This window comes from Neophocaena asiaeorientalis, unplaced genomic scaffold (assembly GCF_003031525.2).
Source record: "Neophocaena asiaeorientalis asiaeorientalis breed wild unplaced genomic scaffold, Neophocaena_asiaeorientalis_V1.1 scaffold136, whole genome shotgun sequence".
Lineage (NCBI taxonomy): Eukaryota > Metazoa > Chordata > Mammalia > Artiodactyla > Phocoenidae > Neophocaena > Neophocaena asiaeorientalis.
The window spans coordinates 1,343,316-1,363,702 of record NW_020185333.1 but is presented as its reverse complement, the minus strand read 5'-3'; the positions used below and the strand labels follow the sequence as shown (position 1 = coordinate 1,363,702).

The 20,387-nt window shown below is 38.2% G+C and overlaps 1 protein-coding gene across 7 annotated transcripts in view; it reads right to left on the bottom strand.

Moving 5' to 3' along the window:
* CCDC191 (coiled-coil domain containing 191) overlaps positions 1–20,387 on the bottom strand; it is a 102,611-nt gene that overhangs the window by 34,332 nt on the left and 47,892 nt on the right. For 2 of the 7 annotated variants that reach the window (XM_024735390.1, XM_024735391.1), the window contains exons 9-15: positions 17,255–17,501; positions 8,907–9,352; positions 7,983–8,095; positions 5,131–5,213; positions 4,824–4,853; positions 4,282–4,383; positions 664–708 (exon numbers count right to left, since the gene is read on the bottom strand). In XM_024735390.1, the coding sequence (XP_024591158.1) occupies positions 664–708; positions 4,282–4,383; positions 4,824–4,853; positions 5,131–5,213; positions 7,983–8,095; positions 8,907–9,352; positions 17,255–17,501 (1,066 nt within the window). The remainder of the gene's footprint in view (positions 1–663; positions 709–4,281; positions 4,384–4,823; positions 4,854–5,130; positions 5,214–7,982; positions 8,096–8,906; positions 9,353–17,254; positions 17,502–20,387) is intronic. The other 5 variants (XM_024735396.1, XM_024735397.1, XM_024735393.1 and 2 more) reach the window with 5 other exon arrangements.

Here is a 20,387-nt window from a genome sequence, read left to right as displayed (position 1 = left end):
CCATATAAGACATTTAGAAGGCAAGTAAACAAGTAAGATGCTCAATATTATTTGTTGTTTGGAAAATGCAAATAAACACCACAATGAGATACCACTCATGACACACCTATTAGAATGCTTAAAATGCAAAAAACAAACAAACCAACAAACAAAAGGACAATAACAATTGCTGACAAGGATGTGGAACAAGAGGAACTTTCTGGCAGGTATGCAAAACAATGCAGCGACTTTGGAAGAGAATTTGGCAGTTACCTAAAAAGTTAAACATAGACTTAGCATACTACCCAGGAACCACACTTCTAGGTATTTACCTAAGTGAATTTAAAACTTACGTCTAAACAAAAACCTACATGTGAATGTCTGTAGCAGCTTTATTCATAATTGCTAAAAACTGGAAGCAATATTAACAGAAGAATAGAGAAACAAATTATTTCAGAATAAAAAGGCTGTTTTTTAAAAATGGCCTTCAGCATATAAATAAAAAGGTTTTGAAGAATTCTGAATAACAAGTGAAAATACTCATGATAAAGTCCTAAATGAAAAAAGCAGCTTAAAAACTATATACACCTACACACACAAATTATCAACTTAATTATTAAAAGAGAGAGATGCATCGAGATAAAAGAACAGAAGTAAATATTCTAAGATATTAAGAGTAGTTACCTCATAGATTATTTTCCCCCATCTTTTTTGTATTTCTCCGGTGTTCTACAATGAACAGATACAAGAGGAGAAATGTTCTGTACTGTGTATTTTTTAAATGGTCTCACTTCTTTACAGTAGCATGCCCCCAGTTCTTCATGAGATGTTGCTGCCTGCTCTATAAAAAGGGTTCTTTGGTCAGCCATATGTGACTGCTTGGCACACTGTCCCTCTTCTGGAGACTCATAATACCTGGTAGGATGTTAAAGGTTCTGAGAAGGCAGCTAATAATGAAACTTGTTTAACTTGATTTTTTTAACCAGCATTTACCAAATTTTTTTGACCATAGAATTTGTATTTTCTCAAAACTACTTAATATCTCAGGAACTACTAGGATTACACAGAACACATGTTGGGGAAATGTTCGCTTAGAACCCCTCTGGTAGTTTTTTTTTTTAATAGTAATCTTTTATTTATTTATTTATTTATTTATTTATTTATTTATTTATTTTTGGCTGTGTTGGGTCTTTGTTTCTGTGTGAGGGCTTTCTCTAGTTGTGGCAAGTGGGGGCCACTCTTCATTGCGGTGAGCGGGCCTCTTCACTATCGCGGCCTCTCTTGTTGCGGAGCACAGGCTCCAGACGCGCAGGCTCAGTAGTTGTGGCTCACGGGCCTAGTTGCTCCGCGGCATGTGGGATCTTCCCAGACCAGGGCTTGAACCCGTGTCCCCTGCATTAGCAGGCAGATTCTCAACCACTGTGCCACCAGGGAAGCCCCCCTCAGGTAGTTTTTAAGGGAAGTAACTGAGCTGTTTCTGGAGATTTCTTTGGCTGATTTAGCAAAGGATGAATTATATATGCCTTTTGCTCCATGGACAAGATGACCCATTATGTGGATACCAGTCAGCCTCTTCCCCCAGCCACTGCTGTCATTGCCCAATGGGCTCATGAACAAACTGGCCATGACGGCAGGGATGGAGGATATACATGGGCTTATAAACATGGATTTCCCCTCACCAAGGCCAACTGGCTATGGCCATGCTGAGTGCCCAATCTACCAGCAGCAGGAGAAACTAACACAGAGTCTTCAATACGGCCCCATTCTCCAGGCTGATCAGACAGCTGTCAGGTGGCTCAGACAGCTGTCAGGTGGCTGATTATATTGGACTGTTTCCATCATGTAAAGGGCAATGTTCTATTCTTACTGGAATAGACACTTACTCTGGATATGGACATGCCTTTCCTCCCTGTAATATTTCTGCCAAAACTACCATCCATGGACTTACAGACCATCCCTGGATTTACGGAATGCCTTGTTCACAATGATGATTTCCGCACAGCATGGCTTCTGATCATGGAACTCACTTTACAACAAAAGTACAGCAAAGGGCCCATATGCAAGGAATTTACTGGTCTTATCATGTATCCTACCATCCTGAAGCAGCTGGCTTGCCAGAATGGTGGAATGGCCTTATGAAGACTCAGCTGCAACACCAGCTAGGTGGCAGTACCTTGTAGGTCTGGGGTTAGTTCTCTGGAAGTCTGTAATATGCTCTGAACCAGCATCCAGTACATGGTACTGTTTCTCCCATAGCCAGTGTTCATGGGGTCCAGGAAGCAAGGGGTGGAAGTGGGAGTGGCACCACTATAACTAGCAAAATTTTTGCTTCTTTTCCCACAAATTTATGTTCTGTTGGCCTAGAGGTCTTGGTTCCAAATGGGGAAATGCTTCCACAAGGAGACATAAAATGATTCCACTGAACTGGAAAGAATGCCACCTAATCATTGTGGGCACCTCATGCCTCTGAATCAACAGGTAAAAAAGGAAGTGCTGGCTGGGGTGACTGACCCCGGTTACTAGGGGCAATAGGACTACGACTCCACAATGGAGGTGAGGAAGAGTATTCCTGGACTATAGGAGACCCCTTAGGGTATCTCTTAGTATTACCATGCCCTGTGATTAAGGTGAAAGGAAAACTACAACCCAATCCATGCTGGACTACTAATGGGCCAGACCTTTCAGGAGTGAAGGTTCTGGTCATCCCATGATTAGCAGTGATGCTTGCTGAAGACAAAGGATAGAGTGGGTAGTGGAAGAAGGTAACTGTAAGTACCAGCTACATCAACTTGACCGGTTACAGAAATGAAGACTGTAATGGTCATGAGTATTCCCTTCTTATTTTGCTATGAATATGTTTGTGTGTATATGTATCTTGTTTTCTTTCCACTCTTATTCCCTAATCATGTAACATAAGATGTATTGACTTTGTGTCATGGTTAGCAAGGAGAAGAATAAACATCACTCAAGGACTTTACCTCTTCTTCTGGGGAAGGGGTGTTCATGTTCAGTTGTATGCAGGATAGTTGTATCATGTTAGGCAGAATTATGATCTTGTTGTTTATTTGGAGACTAGGTATGGTTTAGGGAGATGTCTATGGGTGCCAAGTTGATAAGGCATGGACTTATGATTTTATGTGTCAACTTGACTGTTCCACAGGGTTCCCAGATTAAACATTTCTGGGTGTGTCTGTGAGGCTGTTTCCAGGCGAGATTAGCCTTTGAATCTGCTGACTCAGTAAAGCAGGCTGCCCTCCCAAATGTGGGTGGGCATTATCAAGTCCTTTGAGGGCCTGAAGAGGACAAAAAGGCAGAGGAGGGAGGAATTTGCCTGTTTTTTGCTTCTTGTCTGCCTGTTGAGCTGGGATATTGGTCTTCTCCTGCTCTTGAACTGGGATTTATACCACTGGCTCCTCTGGTTTCAGGCCTTTGGACTTGGACTGGAATTACTGGAATTACCAGCTTTCCTAGGTCTTCAGCTTGCAGACAGCAGCTCCTGGGACTTCTCACCTCCATAATCCTGTGAGCCAGTTCCTCATAATAAATCTCTTCCTATACATATATCTTATTGGTTGTGTTTCACTGGAGAACCCTGACTAATACAGTTTCCAATTCAAATCCTTCTTCTGTGAAAATACTTCTGATTCCTCTAAAATCTTCATGGATCTGGCCCTGTTCATATAACTCTCTTGATCTCTTTTGGTCTGTGAGGCACAGGACAGCATATGCTTGTACTATATTCTCTCTGACAGGTGTGTATTTTTAGGCCTTATCTTTCCAACTAGAATTTAATAACCTTGAAAGTAAGAGCTTTATCTCTTACTTCTTCTGTATTTTCTTCCATTTGTTCGTTTGTTTGTCCATTCATTTTTCATCCATTCAGTAGATTTTCTGAGTTTCTACCACTAGCCAGTTCAATAGTGAGTAACATCTGAGCGCTCCCTTTATTCTTAGGGAGATTACGGTTTAGTTGGGGATACAGAAATGAATAAGATAATCAAGAAACAGATACATAATTATAAGCCCTGGTAGTACTTTGAAGAAGATATACTCAGAGTCTATAAAGGGGGACCTAAGCTAACTCTGGGTAAAGAGGAGGGTAGGACAAGGCAGGAAAGGCTAACCATGTTGAGTTAAGATCTGAGGAATGAATAAGTTTTCATTACATAAGGTAGAGAAAGGGTGGAGGCGAGAGAAGAGTGTTCTAGACTCAAGTTCTCCGGAGGGAAGGTGCACAGGACCACAGGATTGCACACAACAGGCTTCAAAGGACAGGTGGCTGACCAAATAGAAACTACTAACCATTTTCTTCAGTCTCTTCTCTTCTCGTTTTTTCTCAAGCTGAGCCTCCTTTTCTTCTGCCTCCCTCTTCCGACGCTCCTCCTCTTGGGCCTTTAACTGGGCCTGATCAAGATTAGAATTTGTAAAAATCAGAACCCTCAATTTGTGTGGAAATAAGATCTTTTATGTTGAGGAAAGTCAAGTATCTACCACAGTGCTCGCCCAGTCTCTGGAAGAAGCCTGCGCTTTGTGTTAAAAGTAGAGAGCCTGACCAGCAGGTGGTCAGTAGTGTAACCTAAATGTTTCTCCAAAAGAATTCTCTTCTACTTGGGAAGATGAGACTAAGCATGAATAAGACCATTAACTTTTCATTACAAAATGATTAGTTTTTAGTTCTTATTTTCATTTATGAAATACTAAGTCCAAATTATATATAGCGTAAGAAAAATTTTTCTTCCATTTCACCAAAAAACCCCAAAGCTGTTAGAACTATTTATTTTTTCTTAGTAGGTACAAAATTTACTTCTGGCAGTCCAGGTCAAAACTTTGGAAGAATTACTCACCTTTGTAAACTTATCAGGTTGGACATTTACCTGTAACACATTAGTCTTGGTTATGTGTAAATCTCCTAAGTTGCCAGCTCCCAACAACTTTCATAATATTTCCTTCCTGCTGTACTAATGATGCTGATGTTTTTTCCCTTCATTTTCCTAAAATTATCACAGAGTTCGGGCCGGGAGGCAAAAAGCCATATCCAAAGTTGGCGTTACACTATTGCCTTAACGGTCTTAAACAAGCTAGGTTTCATCTTTTAATAAAGACCTATACAAATCCTTTTTCTTGCTTCACTTTGCATTCTTGATTTATTACCAGTTTCTCCTCTTCTTTTTTTTTCTTCCTCTCTGCCAAGATCCGCCTACGTTCAGCTCGCTGAACTGCTCTCTCTTCCATGGCTAGAAAATAGTAATGCAGATCCAATATAAAAAATATAAGGAATGCTGCAAAAGAAATGTCTCCATTTTATAGTAAAATTTAGTGTTATTATTAAAAGTTTTCTTTTAAGTTGAATGTTCACAATCTCAGAAATATATGTGTGTGCATAAAATTTATATAAAAATATAATTACAGGGCTTCCCTGGTGGTGCAGTGGTTGAGAATCCGCCTGCCAACACAGGGGGCATGTACAGGTTCGAGCCCTGGTCCGGGAAGATCCCACATGCCGTGGAGCAACTTGGCCCGTGTGCCACAACTATTGAGCCTGCACTCTAGAGCCCACAAGCAACAACTACTGAGCCCGCGTGCCACAACTACTGAAGCCCATGCACCTGGAGCCCGTGCCCTGCAACAAGAGAAGCCACCGCAATGAGAAGCCCACGCACCACAACGAAGAGTAGCCCCCGCTCGCAGCAACTAGAGAAGGCCGTGCACAGCAACAAAGAACCAAAGCAGCCAAAATAAATAAACAAACAAATAAAATTAAAAAAATATATACATAATTACAAAAACTGTAGGTACACACACACACACACACACACGCCCTACAAGTTAAAGACCTACAATCCCATCCTCAGCAATGATGAACAATTTGCAGATTAATTATGTTTTTGTTCACATTTCTATTAGAATAACTGTTCACTGGTTTAAACAAGATAATCTGTCTTGATGATACTTTTAGTACGTGAAACCCAGAAACCAGAATTTTAATCTGATAATTCTTTTAATGAATGTAGAAAACTTTAATTACATCTAACAAATACTCTGAGAATAGAATCACTCCTCAGATCCCACTGAGTTTGCTACTTTTTCCTAAGTCACTATACATATGTCTGTATATGTAACAACAATGACAACAAACAAACTGAAGTTTGGGGTCATAATGATTACATTTGTAAACTAGCTTTAAGGCCTGGATATCCAGATGGACAGGAAATGGAATCGTACTAGGCATCTGAAGAACTGGCATCTGAATGAATTCAAGTGTCAGACTCCTGTTCTTGACAGTCTATTAAATATCCATCCAAAACAAGCAAATGTGCAAGATGGCTTGACAATACGACTCTGTAACCAGTTGGGGTTTCACAGGCAGGGGGGCATGGGTGGGAAGAGTATCAAGTTCTGCTCACCTAAGTCAGCCAATGGTTACTTTCGGTTCCTTGTGCTATGCTACAGAGAAGAAAATTTAAGTCCAAGTTTCAAGAATTAATAAACAAAAATCTCGCCAGGCTATTTCTTACAGATATTAAGTGTCTGCTTTGCTGGAAAAAGAATAGTGGGGTTGGCACAGATGGCAGGAATGAGACTCTCTTTAAGGGGGCAGAAATAGACTAGAGGATTAAAGTGAGAGAGCCCCGAGAGGCAGAGTCTGTGGTAATATGGCCTTTTTCCATCTTTTCTAGAGCCAGTCATTAAAGACTACTTGAAAAGTAACCAGGTGTTCTAAAACATGCAAAGTCTTTGATCGGATAATAATTTTTTAAAAATAATCACACCAAACTGGGCATTTCCTGAGCATCCTCACTGGTGGACAAAGAGGGCATAAACTGCTGACCTGGAAGAGAGTCAATCTAAAGATGGCTGATTTCTTCATTAACAGGGATGGACTTCAGGCACAGTGTCCTTCAGGTGACATCACTTCCTGTTAGGGCAGCAATCTTACCATAGATGAAAGATCAGATTTACAAACCACAATGTAATTGTCAAAATGCCTACCACTTCATATAAACATATGTTCAGTGCATGACTAAGTACAGAGTAAAAACAACTGGCAGATTCACTTGGGGGGTTCTAAGGAATACTTCTGTTCTCATAGTATGGTTTGGTTTAAATAATGATTTCTATGCACATCAAGAATGTTATTAAAATGTCTGGTTTGATTTGTAGAGACGTGGATGGACCTAAAGACTGTCATACAGAGTGAAGTAAGTCAGAAAGAGAAAAACAAATATATATCAATGCATATATGTGGAATCTAGATAAATGGTATAGATGAACCGGTTTCCAAGGCAGAAATAGAGACATGGATGTAGGGAACAAATGTATGGACACCAAGGGGGGAAAGTGGCAGGGGGTGTGATGAATTGGGAGATTGGGATTGACATATATACACTAATATGTATAAAATAGGTAACTAATAAGATCCTGCCGTATAGCACAGGGAACTCTTCACTCCACTGTACAGTAGAAACTAATACAACATTGTAAAACAACTATACCTCAATAAAAAAAATGTTTTTTTAAATGTCTGGTTTGTGGATTTCATTCTAAAAGCCTATCATCAAGGCACAACCCATTATAAAATGATGTAATAACTTGATGTGGATTGCTGTAAACTGATCAATATTTTAATGTTAACAAAGTACAGTGACAGGTGATCTTTATCAGGTTTATTCTTAGCAGCTACATGGAATTTTTTATTTGTGTAATTGTCCCATTTCTAAAATCACAATCCAAATTACAGAAAAATGCTTAATACTTTTAGCAATGTTTTGTTTGTTTGTTTTTTGTTTTTGTATTGGCTAGGAAGACTAGAAAGTTTGGCAAAAAGGGTAGGAAAAAGTCGTGGTGTTCTCTGGTGTATCCACTTCTCATGTGTCTACCCATCTTAGACTTTGACTAGGTTCTGCCGAGTCTCAAAACCCAAGAGTTGCCAGGATTCAGTCCCAACACATTCTACTCCAAGAGGAAAGATAACCACAACCAAGGCCCCACCAAGACAGCCCTGCCTTTCAGTATGGGATGGGGTGCCATCAGCTGCCTTGGATTCCTTCTGGGTCCAGACAGAGAACTTCGGGAGTCACTTCTACTACCTTCAGTCCCAGGGGAAGCAACAGGTGAACTGCGGGAAAAAAAAAAGGAACAGAATTCAGACCAATCACCAACTTCATTCAAAGCCCTTGTATTTGAGGAACTCAACACCTTTTACAAACTTTAATTAATCCTCACTTTCTGAAATAACTATGTATTATTATACCCATTTAATAAATTGGTGTAATGAGGTGTGGAAAGGTCGAGTGATTGGCCTGAGTCTACAATGTGAGTCAGGCGCTCTGATTCCCATCCCAGTGCTTCAAATCAATACATCACCCACTTCTTATCCTACCATTTATCACACATACTGAGTATGTCACAAGCATGTCTAAAACCATCTTAAATAGCTTTTGAGAAATTTGGACTCTAATTCTAGGCTCAAAGATGTTTACTTTTATCTCAAACAACTACAGACTTAAGCTAGGTAACTGGCCATAACCAAGGGCTGCTCCATTTGGACCTGATATTGTCTGACCTTGTTCTCAGCCCTAAACATACTCAGAAATCCAGAAATTGAGTTAGAGCAAGTAAGCATTTTTCTCTTTTACTGGTATAGTACTGCTATAGTATAGACAGAGCTCCTCAGACAAAGGCAGCCACCATACAAATGCTAACTATATAACGGGATCCTTATAGGCAGCCACTTGCCTTACATACGTTTTGGTACCTGTCACATACCAATCACCATGCATGGGGATTCTCTGCTTTGCTAGTGCACAGTAAAAGAAAAGGAGTAATTATAGAGTCCGGACGCTGGGTAAGGTTCAGGAGCCTTTCGATCACAAAGTAAAAAACCCCAAATAAAGAGTCCAAAGAGTGCTCTGATACAATGGACATACTTTGGAAGCACCTGGCAGGTTCTTTTTCGTTCATCTTCTCCAGGGTTTGAGAGTAGGCAGCTCTGTGTGTTAGCATGCCCTGCTGCCCGCCGAGCCTCTGCCAGCCGCTGGTTTTCCCTCAGCTCCAGAATTGTTTTCTGCTGTTCCTGAAGTTTCTTCTTCTGCTTTTCAATCAGCTGTTGCTGGAAGATGTGGCGGTTATGGAAATGACCCATGCACATAGGTTCTGCTTTCTGGCTGCTGGTTCTGAGCTTCTCTTTGTTGCCAGGCTGTTGGGAGGGCTCAGCGTCTAGGGCCTTGTGCGGTTTAGTGTCAGATGTATCCAGAGGGACATTCTGGAGGGGAACCTGCAAGATGTCCTTTGTTGGTCTTCCTAGGTGGGGGCTGGGCACATAACCATTGGTCCCCAAGGGAGGCTTTTCCCACAAAGAGGGGACGGCAGCCGCCTGAGAGAGAAGGAACGTGTGATAGCTCAGCTATTTAAAGGACTGTACTGGTGAGATCCAACTCTACCTGGTCAGCACTGTTCTGTTTAATGGCACAACTGCCCTGCACCCCAGCCAGAGCTGCCCTGTGCTCCTGGCCTGACCATCTCAGAAGCCACCAGCCTTAGCTCCGTGAGTCACTCTTAGAACGTGCCCTGCTGCTCACCACAGAAGCTGGTGGGAGAGTGGGTACAATCATAGGAACCACTGCCATGGCCAGGATATGTGGAATCGGAAAAATGTGCTCTTAGAAATATCTAATTTGGATAGTTTGTTTGTGAATTAGGCATGATTACTCCAGATATATATTCCAGGAATTTAATCTGCATGAATTGACCCTGAATTTTGCAGGAAATTAAAAATATTGTGGCAAAGTATATACTGTTTCTCAAGAAAGTTTGAAAACTAAGGAATAACTTTACAAATCAATAATAGCTCTTTAATAATAACAATAGCTCTTTATTTATTTTTTACAGCTTTATTGGAGTGTAATTGCTTTACAATGGTGTGTTAGTTTCTGCTTTATAACAACGTGAATCAGTTATACATATACATATGTTCCCATATCTCTTCCCTCGTGCGTCTCCCTCCCTCCCACCCTCCCTAACAATAGCTCTTTAATAAGAGCTCTTTCAATGTCTCTCTTGCCACCAGTAAATTAATCACAGGGTTTTTGTCTATTTCAGGATCAAGGCCTAGATTAAAGCATACAGCTTTAATCCAGCTATTCCCAAACAATTTATTTATGGGAAATATTTGCAAGCCCACGATCACTGGGCAAATATCTGCATTATATAAGAATAATGCTACCTAATAATATTTTGTATCAGCATATGGCTTAATAGTTTTCAAAGCTTTATCACATAAATCTCATTTAACACACTGAGGTGTCATACTCAATTACAAATTCTATACAGATGGGAAAGATGCAGAATTCTTAATCAGAAAAATTTATCCTGGCTAAAATAATGTCACAGTTAAAATGTTTCTTCAAGAATAGTTTGATTCCATGCTCTAAGCTCTGATCAGTTTTTGATTCTGTCACCTGCAGTGGTGTAAGGAAAAAAAGCACTGTGAACTGTCTTATTACCTTAGAAGCTTCTAGCTCTAACAGGGCTCCAAATTTGGGAACTCAAAGATATTTTTCAGAATGATGGAAATATTTTCCATAGACTCAGCCAAAGTGAAAGATGTGATATATGGAAACTCTGAAATGTTAAATATTTTAAAAAATATCTTTTATTTCAGAGATGTCAGTGGACATTTATTCATGAGAACACCTGCTTAAGCAATTTAGCGTCAAGCAGGGTTTGTGTTTTAGGCCCTTTTAAACTTTGTGGTAATGATACATTATTAACCTAGCAAGACTGTAAAAGCCTTGAGTACAGCAACAAGATTTCTTTTGGATCATGGTAACTTTTTAAGGTGAAAATAAGAGAACGAAAGAAAATCTTAATGGTACAGACTGTACTTAACAGAACAGGACTGAACAGTCTGGCTCAATTAGAGAAAATCACCTATTAGCTAACTGATAATTTCAAAAAATTTCAAGGTATAAGATATGGGTTTATGCGTTCCTGTGACGGCACAATTAATGAACATCTAACTATAGATTTGATATTGTCATTTGTTCATGTTACACTATATACTCTGGACAAGATCAGAATTTATCAGTAAACTATAGAGTCTATTATAGCCTTTTAGTTTAATTTGCTCTATTTTTCACAATTTTATCTTTTCTTGATAAAATCTTTTGTCTTGACTTCAGAGATCTGGAGACATTTCTCTTGAGTCTAAATTATATATACATTTAGTAATTTTTCTGTTTTATGCAGGTAACAAAAGACTTTCTGCTGACATTTTCCGTTTGAAGATAATAGTGGAACTTTGTGAGGTAAAACGTTCCACAGAGCTATTGGGTGGAACCGATAAGATTCTCTTGGGTCTCAATGGAAACAAGATTATCTAACTGACATAAAGTTACATAAATTGCCTAGGGGAAGGGACCAAATAAGCATCCTCATGATCCCCCTTTGTTGAGACACTAAGCTTAAATTAAGCTTAAATTAAATTAAATTAAGCTTAAATTAAATTACTGGCAGTAATAACGATAATCACAATAAAAAGCAAGGCTGGGAATCATCCAAGTGTTCAATTTAACTTCACACATTTGAGTTAAGTATTGATACTTAAAGGCATTATGTAGAAGGTGGCAGGGGAAGGGTTGGGGGAAGGATAGATTGGGAGTTTGAGATTGACATAAACACACTGCTATATTTAAACAGATAACCAACAAGGACCTACTGCATAGCACAGGGAACTCTGCTCAATATTTTGTAATAACTTAAATGGGAAAAGAATTCGAAAAAGAATCAATACATGTACAAGTATAACCAAATCACTTTGCTGTACACCTGAAACTAACACAACATTGTTAATCAATGATACTCCAATATAAAATAAAACTTAAGAAAAAAGAAAATGAGTTAAATAGGTTTCCCTACAGATTAATAATTCTGAACTTAGAGCACAGAATTTAAAATAAATGTACAATGTAAAAGAATGAAATTAGAACACTCCCTAACACCACACACAAAAATAAACTCAAAGTGGATTAAAGACCTAAATGTAAGGCCAGACACTATCAAACTCTTAGAGGAAAACATAGGCAGAACACTCTATGACATAAATCACAGCAAGATCCTTTTTGACCCACCTCCTAGAGAAATGGAAATAAAAGCAAAAATAAAAAAATGGGACCTAATGAAACTTAAAAGCTTTTGCACAGCAAAGGAAACCATAAACAAGGCAAAAAGACAACCCTCAGAATGGGTGAAAATATTTGCAAATGAAGCAACTGACAAAGGGTTAATCTCCAAAATTCACAAGCAGCTCATGCAGTTCAATATCAAACAACCCAATCCAAAAATGGGCAGAAGACCTAAATAGACATTTCTCCAAAGAAGATATACAGATTGCCAACAAACACATGAAAGGATGCTCAACATCAGTAATCACTAGAGAAATGCAAATCAAAACTACAATGAGGTATCACCTCACACCAGACAGAATGGCCATCACCAAAAAATCTACAAGCAATAAGTGCTAGAGAGGGTGTGGAGAAAAGGGAACCCTCTTGCACTGTTGGTGGGTATGTATATTGATACAGCCACTATGGAGAACAGTATGGAGCTATGGACTTATATACACTATCAAATGTAAAATAGATAGCTAGTGGGAAGCAACCGCATAGCACAGGGAGATCAGCTCAGTGCTTTGTGACCACCTAGAGGGGTGGGATAGGGAGGGTGGGAGGGAGACGCAAGAGGGAAGAGTTATGGGGATATATGTATATGTATAGCTGATTCACTTTGTTATAAAGCAGAGACTAACACACTATTGTAAAGCAATTATACTCCAATAAAGATGTTAAAAAAATAAATTAAATAAATGTATAACTAGGAAAGTTATTTGTATTCAAATATGACAAATAATTAAAAACAAAACAAAAAAAACTTAACTGTATATAGTACCAAACACCATAAATAAACCAAAAAGACAAAAAAAAATGAAAAAAACCTGCAGAATATATAATAATAAAAGCATAAATAGTCTTAAAAATATAAAGAGCCCCTATAAACAAGAAAAAGATATATATTCAAGGATAAAAATGGATAAAAGGCATCACTATTCATCTTTCTATACCCATTTTCAGATACATATATATATGTAAATGGAAAATATAAAAAATGTTTAACCTCATTAGTAATAAAAAATGCCAATGTTGAAGCAATAGTAACACAAAAAATACTTTACTTGTCAACTTGGCAAAAATGATAAATATGTTATCAGGCAGGAAAACAGGTACTTCTTTGACACAACCTTCCTGGAAGGGCAATTTGGTAAAAGTCTTTAAAACATGCATTCTATTTTTAGGTATTTATCCTAAGTAAAGCCTTATGGATGTGTGCAGAGACTTAGCTACTTGTTCACTGAAGCTCTGTTTATAATAGCGGCAAACTAGAAACAACTTAAATGTCCAGCAACAAAGAAGGAGGTATACAGTCTAGCTCGTGGTTCATGATAGAATTTCATGCAGCCATTAAAAAAGATGGCACAGAATGACAGTCCTTAACCAGGGGTTATTCATCAGGTTCACCTGTGGAACTTTAAAAAAAGTATGGTGCCCCACACCCAGAAATTCTGATTTAGTAGAATTCTGATTTAGTAAATTCTGATTCTATGTTATACTCTCAGTTGGGAACTTCTGTTGCAGAAGTAGATTTAGTGACACAGAAAATTCTCGTTATATTGCAGAAAATAATTTTAGAAAAACAGATTACGTTATTATTAAGTAGAAAAATATATTCTCATCAAAGTGGGTATAGAGGGAACATATCTCACCATAATAAAAGCCATTTATGATATACCCATAGCCAATATAATACTCAATGGTGAAAAGCTGAAAGCCTTCCCAGTAAATTCAGGAACAAGACAAGGATGCCCACTCTCACCACTTCTATTCAACACAGTATTGGAAGTCCAAGCCACAGCAATCAACAAGAAAGAGAAGTAAAAGGTATCCAAATTGGAAGAGAAGAGGTAAAACTGTCACTATTTGCAGATGACATGATTCTCTATACAGAGAACAATAAAGACTCTACACAAAAACTATTAGAACTAACAAATGAATTCAGTAAGGGGACTTCCCTGGAGGTCCAGTAGTTAAAACTCCATGCTTCCACTGCAGGGGGCATGGGTTTGATCCCTGATTGGGGAACTAAGATCCCGCATGCCATGTAGCATGGCCAAAAAAAAAAAAAAAGGAATTCAGTATGGTAGCAGGATACAAGATTAACATACATAAATCTGTTGCATTTGTTAATACTAACAATGAAATATCAGAACGAGAAAGCAAAAAAGAAAATCCCATTTAAAATTATGTCATATTGGCACAATACTGTAAATCAACTATACTTCAATAAATAAATAAATAAATAAAATAAGGTTGTGTCCAAAAGAACCCCAAAAAACCTAGGAATAAACTTAACCAAGGAAGTGAAAGACCTATACACTGAAAACTACAAAACACTGATAAAGGAAACTGAAGGTGATTCAAAGAAATGGAAAGATATCCCATGCTCTTGAATTGGAATAATTCATACTATTAAAATGGCCATACTGGGCTTCCCTGGTGGTGCAGTGGTTGAGAGTCTGCCTGCCGATGCAGGGGACACGTGTTCGTGCCCTGGTCCAGGAAGATCCCACATGCCGCGGAGTGGCTAGGCCCGTGAGCCATGGCTGCTGAGACTGTGTGTCCAGAGCCTGTGCTCCACAACGGGAGAGGCCACAACAGTGAGAGGCCCGTGTACCGCAAAAAAAAAAAAAAGCCATACTACCCAAAGCTATCTACAGATTAAATGCAACCCCTATCAAAATACTCATGACATTTTCCACAGAACTATAACTAATAATCCTAAAATTTATATGGAATCTCAAAAGACCCAGTATTGCCAAAGCAGTCCTGAAGAAAGAAAACAAAGCTGGAGGCATAACACTTCCAGACTTCAGACAATACTACAAAGCTACAGTAATCAAAACAGCATGGTACTGGCACAAAAACATACATACAGATCAATGGAACAGAATAGACAGCCCAGAAATAAACCCACACACCTACGGTCAATTAATCTATGACAAAAGAGGCAAGAATATACAATGGAGAAAAAAGTCTCTTCAGCAAGTGGCACTGGGAAAGCTGGACAATCTCATGTAAATCAGTGAAATCAGAATACTCCTTCACACCATATACAAAAATAAACTCAAAATGGTTTAAAGACCTAAATATAAGACATGATATCATCAAACTCCTAGAAGAGAACATAGGCAAAACATTCTTAGACATAAATCATAGCAATATTATCTTAGATCAGGCTCCCAAAGCAAAAGAAATAAAAGCAAAAATAAACCTAATCAAACTACTAAAAAGCTTTTGCACAGCAAAGGAAACCATCCACAAAATGAAGAGACAACACACTGAATGGGAGAAAATATTTGCAAACAATGCAACTGACAAGGAGTTAATAACCAAAATATACAACAATGCATACACCTCAATATCAAAAAAGCAAACAACCCAATAAAGAAAATGGGCAGAAGACCTAAATAAACATTTTTCCAAAGACATACAGATGGCCAACAGGCACATGAAAAGATGCTCAGCATCACTAACTATTAGAGAAATGCAAATCAAAACCACAATGAGGTATCACCTCACACTGGTCAGAGTAGCTATCATCAAAAAGTCCACAAATAATAAATGCTGGAGAGGGTGTGAAGAAAAGGGAATCCTTAAACACTGTCAGTGGGAATGTAAATTGGCGCATCCACTATGGAAAACAGTACAGAGATTCCTTAAAAAAATAAAAATAGAGCTACCATATAGATCCAGCAATCCCACTCCTGGGCATACATCCAGAAAAAATGAAAACTCTAATTTGAAAAGATACATACACCTCAATGTTCATAGCAGCACTATTTACAATAGCCAAGACATGGAAACAACCCAAGTGCCTATCAACAGACGACTGGTTTAAGATGTGGTGTATATATATATACAGTGGACTATTACTCAGCCATAAAAAAGAATGAAATATTGCCATTTGCAGCAACATGGATGGGCCTAGATAATATCATACTAACTGAAGTAAATCAAACAGAGAAAGACAAATATTACGTGATATCACTTATGTGTGGAATCTAAAAAATAATACAAATGAATGTATATACAAAACTGAAATAGAGTCACAGACATAGAAAACAGACTTATGGTTACCAAAGGGAAAAGGAAAGGGGGAGAGATAAATTAGGAGTATGGGATTAATAGATACAAATTACTGTATATAAAACAGATAAGCAACAAGGATTTACTGTATAGCACAGGGAACTATATGCAATATCTTGTAATAACCTATAATGGAAAATAATCTGAAAAATATATATATATAACTGAATCACTTGTGCTGTATACCTGAAACTAACACAATATTGGAAATCAACTGTATTTCAACTAAAAAAAAAGGAAGAAAAAATACATGGCCTTGGGCTTCCCTGGTGGCGCAGTGGTTGAGAGTCCGCCTGCCGATGCGGGGGACACGGGTTCATGCCCCGGTCTGGGATGATCCCACTGCAAACCAAAAAAAAAAAAAAAAAAAAAAAATGACCTTCCTTTTCCTGTATTATGACAGATTAGATATCCTCAATGACTTGACTGAAGAAAATTTAAAAGCTAAATACAACATTAAAGAGAAAAGTCTGCATATGCCTGAATAGAGAAAAGACAAGATGGCTATACTTCGACATGTGGTTATTTATTGGTGGTTATCTCTAAATGATAGAATTATTGCCTACTTTTCTTTTTCCTCTGTCATTTTCTCCTGCCAAATTGCTACAATTAATACATATGATTCTTCTTATTAGGAAAATAAAAACTTAAACATTCCCGTCTTATAAGTCACAAGCTCATTTAGAAAGGAAATGCCTGACAATCAAATAAGAGGTGTTCAAGAGTTGTAAACAATGCTTTATATATCTGTTCCTGAAAGTCTTTCGCTTAGTTGTTTTAAATTCCCTGTCTATATTACGTCTTTACCAAGTTTCAACTATACCAGTTTGTATGTGATTATAAAAGAGGATTCATTTCAAGAAAATCAACACTGACTGAAAGGTAAACTCTGTGCACTGTAGCAGCTCTCATCTTTTAGATAGCCCAGGCCAGGCAACCTGACAACAGCTAACATACCCCAGGCTATACAAGTATAAAGCTCAAAAGCAGGAAGACTAAGCAAAGGAAAAGCAACTTACCTCTCCATTTCTAGGTGGATCCTCCATGGCTGTTGCCTCCTCAAGTGGACTGATGCTTGATGACACGTTTGCACTGAGTTTCCCTAGTGATGCTGCCTTCAGCAGCTCATTCATTTTCTTCCTAGTTTCCTCCTTTGTAACAGCCAGCTCTCTGTTTTGGATCTCTGCACGATGCCAATGCTGCCATTCTGCAAAATGGTGTCGGAGAACTTGTTTCCGGTTATAGTCAGTGGCCAGTTGTTGTTTTCTAAGAAACAAAGCACTTCCATTAAAAAAAAGAAGCCATTTACTGCTTTTTGGTTGATAATATAAATGAAATACAAGTCCAAAGGAGTCCCAGAAATGCTCCATTTTAGCTCCAGCTTATTCTTTTATTTAAGCTCAAAGGAATCATTTTATAAAGCTCCCCAAGGCAAAGGGTCTGCTCATAGAAGTCATTGGCACCTCAAGGCATTGCTTCAGAAGAGTGACTGTTCTGTTCTATCACATCACTAAGGCATATTAAATTTTCTGATTACCATAAAATAGTTTCTGAGAGCTTTTGGAGGAGAAGGAGCAGAAAGAATAGGTATTCAAATAACTGCTTTTAAAAAATATGCATACATGAGGGAGATATTCAGCTATACTTGCAAATCTAAGGAAGACAAGAGGTTTGGGAGAAAAAGAAAGGAACGAAACTTAACAAGTGAATTGTCAATAATTAAGTATAAGACTTATAAAAATCAACATGAAATTATGAGGGTGGATCTTGTGAAAGAAGGACTTGGTCAGGGAAAGGCTCTCTATAGAGAAGGTCTCATTTACCAAAGCCATAAACTGAGTGAATGAAGAACTGCTTTGTGAAGACACTTGTTGAACATTAGAAACGTGTGAAGGGCATACACAGGCACTTGCTCTCAGAGAACTCACTCACAGTCTAGTAGGGGGTCTGATTCACTCTATTCCTAAGGAGGAGCTCCTTTTGATTCCTGGAAACTTCATGATGTTAGAGGACGTGCCTGAGTGGAGTTGGGAACTGTCAGCTACATTCCCCTCCCAAAGGGACTCTCCAATAGGAGACATGTTTGTGGTAGCCAGTTGAGAATTCAAGTGTAGAGCTTTCTGAGATCAATCTATAAGTGGATGATTATTGTCTCTGAAGAAGTAAGCTGTAGATCTTGGAACTTATGTCGCAACCGGGGTCAGTTTCGAGGTTTAAGATCTGATTGTTTAGATACCTACGTGATTTTATCTTGTAAAGATGACTGGAATAAGGTCTCTACAACACTATTTGCATATCCATTTCTGTTAAACATAAATAATGTTTAACCCACCTCATGGACTTTTTGGGGTCATATCAAAAAAGTCGTAACATTTTAAGCCAATGAGTCAGAAGAACATTTCTACAGTTCTTAAGTGCTTAAGTGACTTTTAACCTTTTTTGACTGCCACCTAAAGAAAAAAGTGTCACACTATGACTTCAAAATAAGTTGATGTGTGTACATGTGCATGAAACAAAAGTATATATAATTGAAACAAAGGTTCCACCAAACGATATTCACCCTTACTACCAGAGATGTACTCCAATGTTTCTTTTCTATTTTTTAAAAAATATGCCTCATCTTGAGCCTGATTTTAGGACCCATTAATGAGTTAAAACCCTTAGCTTGAAACACTACTCTAGAGTCACAGAATTTAACATTATGTCGGAGAAGTTGGGTGAAACAACCAATTAGTGAGAGTAGTGTTGACTGAAATAATAGAATTCAGGGTAAATGCTAACAGCAATTCTGCCAAGAGCATATTTCATTATATATAATTGCTTCTTTCTAATGCAATGATAGATAATAAATATGATTGACTGATGGTTTTTATAATAAAAATACAATATAGGTGGTAATAAACATCTATATATAATATTTTACTTTGATGAAAAAAAGAAAGTATCTGAAACTGAACAACCTTGAAATAAAAATTTTAAAAGAAATAAGCGTAGCAACACAGGGTAAGAACAAAGCTCCAAAAATATCAATGTCTAAGTAGTGAAACAAACAAAACACCTGATGGCATTTTACTCAAGTAAGTGGAAATCATGTATTTCCACAGACTAGAAGACATATGTTGCTCTGTCTGATTAATGTAAAATTTGATTTACATCAATCTGCTTAGGAAGGAGGAGTGTGAAATTTACTTGATGAGTTAATTTCATGTTTTTACAGCATAAACAGCCAAAAGCCACACTGGAGTTCTGACTGTCAAGGAGAGGGTTACTTGGACAGTATGAAAAGGCAAAGAGAAAAATATTTCTGGTAAATATAACAAAAAGACTAAACAGTAAAAAAAAAAAAAAAAAGGTGGGTTAAAAACTGCGTGTTAATTATTGTGTTTAGAGCCCTCTCTATCATGATCATGCAGGAGATTTGAAGATGTACTTAAGATATCTATGTTCATGGGAAGGGTAAGAACACAGAAGCTAGGGATCCAGAGACAAGACTGGTTGTACTCTTGCTCGCTTGCAGTTCACTTCAGCAGAGTGACTATATTGCAGATAAGTCCATTTCTATACTTTTTTTTAAAGAATGGATGCACTTATAAAGTTATTTATTTTATTTATTTATTTTTGGCTGCGTTGGGTCTTCGTTACTGCACATGGGCTTTCTCTAATTGCCGTGAGCGGGGGCTGCTCTTCACTGCGGTGCGCAGGCTTCTTATTGCGGTGGCTTCTCCTGTTGCAGAGCACGGGCTCTAGGCACGCAGGCTTCAGTAGTTGCAGCACGTAGGCTCAGTAGTTGTGGCGCACGGGCTTAGCTGCTCTGTGACATGTGGGATCTTCCCGGATCAGTGCTCAAACCCACGTCCCCTGCACTGGCAGGCGGACTCCCAACCACTGCGCCACCAGGGAAGTCCCCATTTCTATACTTTTTAAATGATGACACTAAAAACACAAATATTTCTGAAAGTGAAAAATCACTTAAATTTCTTAAAAGCTTAGTCAGATGTGATTTACTTGGGCATGCTAACCCAAAGAAATGGTTCCACAGTTCCCAGATAATCATAAAATGAAGGACAGAGTTTCTTTATGGAAAACATCCTATCCCAATATGTTTCCAAGCTGAAATCAGGGAATTTCTGGCAAGGGTCTATAAACTGATCA